The 8,335-nt window shown below is 38.3% G+C and overlaps 1 protein-coding gene across 1 annotated transcript in view; it reads left to right on the forward strand.

Moving 5' to 3' along the window:
* The first annotated feature begins 1,723 nt into the window (after positions 1–1,723).
* The window catches only part of LOC110022445 (uricase-2 isozyme 2), a 12,625-nt gene continuing 6,013 nt past the window's right edge, over positions 1,724–8,335 (forward strand). The window contains exons 1-5 of the mRNA XM_020721396.1: positions 1,724–2,000; positions 2,095–2,187; positions 2,282–2,357; positions 4,747–4,856; positions 6,132–6,223. Coding sequence (XP_020577055.1) covers positions 1,797–2,000; positions 2,095–2,187; positions 2,282–2,357; positions 4,747–4,856; positions 6,132–6,223 — 575 coding nt within the window. The 5' untranslated portion in view covers positions 1,724–1,796. The remainder of the gene's footprint in view (positions 2,001–2,094; positions 2,188–2,281; positions 2,358–4,746; positions 4,857–6,131; positions 6,224–8,335) is intronic.

Consider the following 8,335-nt stretch of genomic DNA (forward strand, 5'->3'; position numbering starts at 1 on the left):
TATATATATATATATATATATATATATAGAAGTACATTATGGTTGTTAAAGATCCAATTTCGAGTTGTGCAAAGGTCAGCGTAAAAACAATTCAAATGAAATGAGTGCTGCTCTAAATTGGCTAATGGCTCATTACATTCAATTTCGATCCAAGTCAGTTTTAAATTGAATCGAGCTCGATCCGATTCAAAATTCAAACAAACTAGCTCAAATTAAGTTCTTTGAATCCATTTCAGCTCAAAATTGGGTCAATTTGGCTCAGGCGAAACTACCCAACTCGAATTCAGTTGTTTGGATTAATTCCCTTTCAAATCAGCTCGTGCCTCGTTATATTCATTTTATTTATCATTACATATAATTTTTATAAATAAAAAAATACATTATAAACTCGAAATCGGCTAAAAAAAATAAATTATTAAAAATTTCGGCTCATTATCCGATTAAATTCTGAATCCGAACCGATCCGAAATTAAAATTAATTTTCGAATAATTAACAATATACCAACTATTAATCGCTAAATTAAGAAAGGACATTGTAAGAGAAAAATGTGTGGGACCCATAAACTGGTCCAATGGTCAACTTCAACGTCGCTAGTGGCGGTCGCCAATCCGTCCTTCTCGGAAGTAACAGCAGTGGGACCCTGCCTGGGTGGAACCGTGCTTTAAGGAGCGTTCGGACGGTCTTCGTCGAACCGGTTGGTGACACGTCCTGATCCGCCGGTTCAATCCGGACGGGCCCCGAGCTGAGGAGAAAGGGATCACGTTCATTTCAAGTTAAAATCAACGGCTGTTGTTAACCTGTTCAAATCATAAAGCACAGGCGTCTCTTGATAAAAAAAAAAGTTCATGACGTCCTAATCCAACCTTAATCATTGATATAAATGATATTTTTTTAATATTTAAATGATATTAATTTTTTTATCTTAATTTGCGAAAAAAAAATTAATGATAATGAATTCATTAATTATGCTGGATAAAATAACAACATAAATATAATAATTTTATATGATATTAATTGAGACCCTTAATAAAATCATATTTTTAACCCTTATTTGTCTTTATTTGATTAGGGCTGTTGCCAATTAATTTTATATTTTTAACGCATTTTTTAATTATAACTGATTCTGCTATCTTCTCGTATCTATAACTGATACCGACGCATTTTCATATTCGTAACTAATATTAACATATTTTTTTATGAGTAATCGATTTTGACACCCTTCTGTGAGTCAACCTCTTTCGATTGGCGGGCCATTTAATGATCAACTTGGTTGATTTGGGTCGACAGTTTCATATGGATTCTGATCAGCCTTGGCTCCCGAATGCCGAATGATTTTAAGAACAGCAACAGATTTACCTTGGGGCAATCAATATAAGTAGTTTTGGCCTGAGCGGCCCTTTCATAGTAGAGTCTCGTTTAACCGACCAGTCTATCTTTAGTTGGCTGACGATCAATAATTAACCGACGTCATTCAACTTTATATTTTCTCACCAGACTATTGAATTTCACTCTTCTCCCCTCCTAACCGTTTGATCGTCCTGAGATTTGTGCTCATAATGTTTTTTGCATACATGATAACAATATTCTTTATTGTGATATTAAAGTCTTGAGTGTATTGTGTGTAAATATTAAAGTATAGGTGTAGATATGTAAATACATAATATTTGTGTTCTATGTGTGTAAATTTTCTTTTTTTTTATTGGCGAAAATCCTCCTATACGTATTCGAAGCACGGTAAAATCAATAGTTTCGTTTACTCAGTAAATTGTCGCCGTCGGTGAGAGTAACAGCAGCCATGGTCGGCGGATTCAGGCTACAGCAGCAGCATGGCAAGGGGAGGGTTAGGGTTTCTAGGGTGTGGAGAAAGGCCGCCGGCGATGGTCGAGCTGATGTCATCGTCGAATGGAACGTGAGCATCTCCCTTCTCTCCGATTGCCTTGAAGCCTACACCGATGGCAACAACTCCTCCATCGTCGCTACTGATACTATGAAGAACACCGTAAGCTCTTACCTTCTTATTGGAGTCCAATGAATTTTTTGCCATTCGATGGAGGTTTTCAGACTAACAAATTTCGAACTATTTGGTTCTGAAGGTTTACGCTAAGGCAAAGGAGTGTACGGAAGTTGAATCTCCGGAGGGTTTCGCGATTCGACTGGCGAAGCACTTCACGAGCTTCTATCCTCAGGTAATTTTAGTTTGCATGCACCGAGGGGCTTGTGTTTGGTGTTTCTTCTTTTTGGTTCGAGTGATCTGTTGTGAAAGAAAGGGTTTGATCGTAGGTGACGACTGCTATAATTTCCATAGTGGAGAAACCATGGGAGCGTGCTGTCGTGGATGGCCAGTCTCATGTACACGGTCAGTTTATCCTATCTTTGAGTTTTTATTGGTTGTCGTTGTTTTTTTTTCTATTTTGCTACAAATTTATCTTCAAACTTCAAGATGCGGTGGAAGATTCAGAAGTAAGCGAATTTAGTTGATGCCGAAGTCAGCGAAATTAATGTAACTACTCATCCACCCGAGCATTCTCATCTTAACGACACTTAATTTTATACTTCTCTTAGCAACATTCCACACCACAAAGCTTTGTAGGCCGTACTATATTGCGATTTATTCTTGAAAAATGTCGTCGTAGATTTCAGACAATTCACATGAATGTGCATAAATACTGATGGATCAAATTTCCTTTTGCCATGGTGGAGACCTTGGAGGATTGGTAAATGACCTTATTGTCAAAGCTTGAGAAGTACAAGCGAGCTGATTTCTTCAGGGTCACGAGGAATAAATAGTATTTGAGGACGTCATCCATTCGTAATAAACATGCAACTGTTTCAAAAGAAGCAACGTGAACACCGAGATCTATCATTCCTTCGTAAGAATCCAAGGAAAGGATTTTGAACTTTTAGGGCGGGCGCTCAGTTTCAACAATTTCTTTCAAGAAAACATTCTCCAATGGCCTTAGTCTTCTTCTTATTTCTCTCACGTCTTCATCATCTCAGGATTCTCAGATCCGGGATGTACAACTCATCATCTTCTTCCTCTTTTTTTAGCATAAAGCCAGGGCTATCATTGTCCCTGTCCTTGGTAATATTTTTCTCGATGGCAGGGATCTTCGTGATTCACGCCTCCTTATTATTGATCCTGATGATCCCATGTGGCTTCTAGGATGATCCTCGGGTCGAGTCCTTGACGCCTGCAACACTTCTTCTATCCTCATCTTCATCTGCTCTCTTAGTTTGTTCATTTGGTGCAACATGAACTCTTTGATGCAATCCATCGCTGCCCTTCTTTTTTTCTTTTGGATGATGATACCCCCTTCCTCTTCTGTTAAGGTATGACTCATATACCATAAATGGGACAAATGCTGAAGGGGAGCGGAGCACACGAGCGGAGTGGAGCACACGAGCGGAGTGGAGCACACAAGCGGAGTGGAGCGTAAGGATCTGTCCAATCGGGGGAGTTTCATTATGTGGGTTGGGGGTGCGGGGACAACGCCCTGCAATTTAGTACAGGGGTAATTTAAGTAATTACATAGTGTACTATAGGGTTTTATATATATATATCATGTTTGTAACCTTAGGTGAGTCTCTGAGACTCAGAGAGCTGAATCTTGTATTTTGTACTCTTTTCTGAATATTGAAAAGGAAGTCGCCGCTTTGCTTCTGAGGATGTAGACATCTTTGCCGAACCTCATAAATCTCTGTGTGTTCTTCTGGATTTGTGTCGATTCCTAGTTTTTCTTCGCCCTAATTTCTCAACTTCTTCCTCTCCTCTCCCCTATCTCTAATATTCCCTAAGGTTTCATTCTCCCCTTAGGGCCACAAAAAGAGAAAAAAAAAATAAAAGAATGTTACATGGTAGACCGTACTGTACAAAGTCTTTTGAGATTTTGTTGTTTAAAAGATGTCATCGTATATGTCAGGGGGCTCATAAAAGAGCATGGATAGTGATGGATCAGAGTCTCCTTCCTTTCGCCATTCCAACAATCTTGAAGGATATGTAAATAACCTTGATGACGAAGCTTAAGAAGCGTAGATGAGTTCAGCAAATAGCTCGTCGAGTATGTGAGAGCTTGACAGAGAAGCTTGATGAGTTCAGATGAGTTCGACGAAGGAGCTTGCCAGGTCTTCTTGAGAGATTGTTCTTAGGGTCATTACTTAGATGGATGCTTTTGATTAGTTTGATCCATTAAAAAAGAGTATACTTCAGGTTCATGATAAGAAGGCCCGAAAGGTCCACTTCACATATGGGCTTCCTCAATTGTTGAATAGTTTTAGGACATCTGGTCCTGTATTGTTCATGAATTCATGCAATCCGAGGGAGACCTGGTGGGATGAATGGAGGAGGTGAAGAGGGATAGAGTTTCAGACTCTTTTTTATCCCCTTTGATGATGGCCCCCCTCCTCTCCTCTCATATTATCTCTTAAATTCCCCAAGGTGTCCTCCCTTGTAGGGCTACAAAAACAGAAAAAAAATAAAGAAATGTTACATTATAAGCCGTACTGCATGAAGCCTATTGAGGTTTGTTATTGAAAAGATGTCGTTGATGTTAGGCGACTCATAAATGACCATGAATAGTGACGAATCATTAAGAAGCTTGCTATGTCCATATAAGAACTAGTTTATAAATTATAATAGTCTGCTTATCAGTAGTTCTCTTTTGTAGAATTTTATTTATTAAGCCTGATTACATTTATTTTTCTTTTTCCATGGTTCATTTCTACAATTTTAATTTTGTTTTATGTAGGATTTAAGCTTGGATCTGAGAAACATACAACTGAAGTAAATTTGAAGAAGCATGGTCCTCTTAGATTAGTCTCTGGAATTCAAGGTTTATCTTTGTTAAAAACTACACAGGTATGGCTTTATATTACTCGTACTATACATGTGGTTTTCATTTCACCAAAACGAGATGCACCTGTTGGTGCAACACTACAAGTTTGGTAATAGGATCTTTGACTGTAAAACAAATTTATCCTTTGTATCCCGTAAATATGTGTCACCAGTAGGTTTCACAACTATTGTTTAGAAATACTGGCTTATAAAAGATGATTTTTTTCAGGAAGTGAAATGCCTTGACTTTAGGAAAGTGAGAGATCATTTACACTAATAAAGTGAACTGATTTCCCTTTCATTACATAATAAAATTTAGGAAGATGTACATACATACCACTTATTTCCTAGGTATTTACATATCTAACATCTAAACTTCAATTTTTACATATATGCCACCTTACCCACCCACGTATGAAAAGATGTGTTTCACTTTTTAAAAGTTAAACCAGTGATATGAAAGATATGTGTACTATAAATGTAAGAAGTAGAGTTTAGGTGTAAGATATGTAAATACATATCAGTTGGGTGATATGCATGTAAATGCCTCTAAATTTTATCCTTGTAGGGTAAGGGCATATGGGTGTGACGTGTTGTTTCCATCTTGTGCAAGCAAGAGCATTTCATGTTTTTTTTTTTCTTTTTGATTGAACTAGAATCTTAGCAGGAGTCTTATTTCACCACCATTGTGTCATTTGTTGCCTGAGAGGAAGCAATTAATATGATCACTGGAAGACAAGTGCTAAGAACCATGTTTTGAAGACATGAAAATTGATCAGTCCAGCTAACAACATCAGACAGGCTACAAATGAAGAGCAAAAGCACGAGTAAATAGATAAACCATAATACATATTCATCTTCTTCCATGAGGATGCCTTACAGTAAAGCAAAGCCTTCCTTAAACTTAAGAAGCCCAAGTTTTCCATTAGTGTTCATTTGATAAACCATGTATCTGTTATGCAGAAAGTTATCAATTGCAAAATAACTTATACAAATTGTATTTTTCTGCCCTTTTTAGACTGTGATATTACTTGTGGATCACTTATGTGCTTTGTTGACTCATGGATTCTTCTTTCTCTTTGAGATATTTTAATAACTCAGGAATTCCTATTCATCCTGATACCAAACACCGTTTCATTTGCTAACCTTAAATTTCAAATTTTTTGCATATAAATATGCACTGATTTTCTTGATCTCTTTGCATTATATGATTTTCAGTGAAGTGCAAATGAAACTGGTTCAATTTTTTATTCAAGTGTATTACTACAATTCTTGACCTTCTACATTTGAGCTATGCAGTCAGGCTTCGAAGGATTTATTAGGGACCGCTACACGTTGCTCCCAGAAACAAAAGAAAGGATGTTAGCAACAGAGGTTACCGCTTTGTGGAGGTGCTCTTCAGTTCTTTTAGGTTATTTTCATATTAAAGTCTACACATGAATTTGAGTGATGCTGCTATTGTCATCTTTAGCTGTCTAGTTACTTAATTTGGGGTTACTCTTTTTGTTTTATTTTTTATTTTTTATATTTTGGGGTTATTCTTTTTTCGTAATATTTAACAGATTTACACAGAGGGATGAGTATGACAATATTTAATTCTTATTACCAAGAGATATTTTATTCATTGTAGAACAGAACGAGACAAACAAATTGCTTAAACTAAATGTAATATTACAATTTTGTGATATCTGAACTACTTCAGAATTTAGCAGAAACAAAAGCAAATTTTTATTAAGCATGGAATTGGGGGTTACAACACGACACAAATTGGAAAGGAAAATACAACACTAATCTCCGGCTAGGGTCGGAAGAGAAGACCTTAGGGCGGTGATGGCATTGACAAAGTGGTAAGGGAGTGGGGAAGGCCTGGTGGTTGTTTGGTAGGTTGGAAAGGGGTTTGTTAGGCTGTAGGTGGGCTGGACAGCACTGATTGCTGCAGGGGAAAGGGATGACAGGGTGTGGATAGATGGCATAGGGGGCTGGTCAGCAAAGGCTGCTGCTGGAAATTGATAACAGGTGGCTGGTTGGTGAATTGGAGGGCTGGACAGCAGGCTCGCAACAGTTGAATGGGGGCGGCAGAGCAGCTGGAAGGAGATGGGGTGGCCGGCAGCTAAGGGAGGTGAAGGTGAAAAGGTAGGGTAGGAGATACGAGCGGATATAACACCACCTTGGAGCAGAATACATTCGAAGCATCACCCATCGTCAAATATAGCCCTAGCAAGGGAGAATCTGAAACAACAACACAACAAAACTAACCATAATTCCACAAAACATACATATACATAAATAGGGACAGGAAATTAAAAAGGAAAGGGGGAGGCAGTGACCGACAATTTCCGGCTCTAAGAAAGGGAAGGAAGGTGGGAATCAGGAAAAAAGAGGATGGCGGGGCGGAAGTGGCACATCCCGATCCTAACAATGTCGACCAGTCCAGCAGGAGGCAGGACCATACCCGCCCTAGGCTGGATGAGCCGGTCTCTCATCGCCTCTCGTCCCCCTCCTAGCCCTGGCGTTATCTTTTTTCCCATAAGAAATGAGAAATGACATTTTCTTTGATAAATTGATTTACCTTAAATCCAACCTAGGCAATTAATATCAATTATTGAACTTATATTCAAGCAATGATGAAGATATTTTCCTTTTAAATAATACAAAAAACTTTCATGAATGATTAATATTGACAACAGAAGTAATTTAAAAGAAAATTCTTTCCGGGTTTTATAAGTGGTGGGATTATTTCATTGCAGGGTTGCAGAAATATTCTCTGAAGAAATTAAAGAAACCTGCAATCTATGGGTTGAAGTTTCTCTGAGAATGCAGTATTTCAAGTCTCAAAATTTGATTAAAGGACAGTCTGTTGTTTTTTTTCTTTACAATGTCAAATTTCTTAGATTTGATTATGTAATATCAGTATCACAAATGATTTATTAACTCAGCTTTGCCGAATTTTTTTTTTGTACTATCATAGGATAAGGGCTTGTTTGGGATCACTTTTTGTTTTTATTTTTGTTTTTGTTTTTAGTGTGTTTGTTTTTGTTTTATTTTTTTTTCCTGTTTTTAGAAAACGTGTTTGGTACTGTTATAATTAATATATTTTTAAAAACAAAAAATATAAAACATGTCTTGTTGGATATTTCTTATTTTTTTTAAACCATAAACTTATACTTATAATAAAATAGTTGGATCCACGTGCGCTATAGTATTAAGTTTTGTCGCCCATGGCGTATACGACGTCTTCCTTGCTCCACCTAGCACGAAGAATTACTTGTAGGCGGGTGGGAGGGCGGTGAGCGACGACGGCAACTGGTGGGGGCCGACAGTGCATTAGGAGGCAACGACTGGTAAGGGCTGACAACGGCGGGCTGCGGCGGCAGGCGGCTGTAGTTGGCTATGGCAAGCGGCGGGCCACTGGCGACGACGACTGGTGAAAACCGGAGGCGGCCACGACTGAGGCTGGTGGCGGGCGAGCGGCGACGACAAGCAAAGGCAACGGGAGGGGGGCG

The sequence above is a fragment of the Phalaenopsis equestris genome, unplaced genomic scaffold, assembly GCF_001263595.1.
Source record: "Phalaenopsis equestris unplaced genomic scaffold, ASM126359v1 Scaffold000191, whole genome shotgun sequence".
NCBI lineage: Eukaryota > Viridiplantae > Streptophyta > Magnoliopsida > Asparagales > Orchidaceae > Phalaenopsis > Phalaenopsis equestris.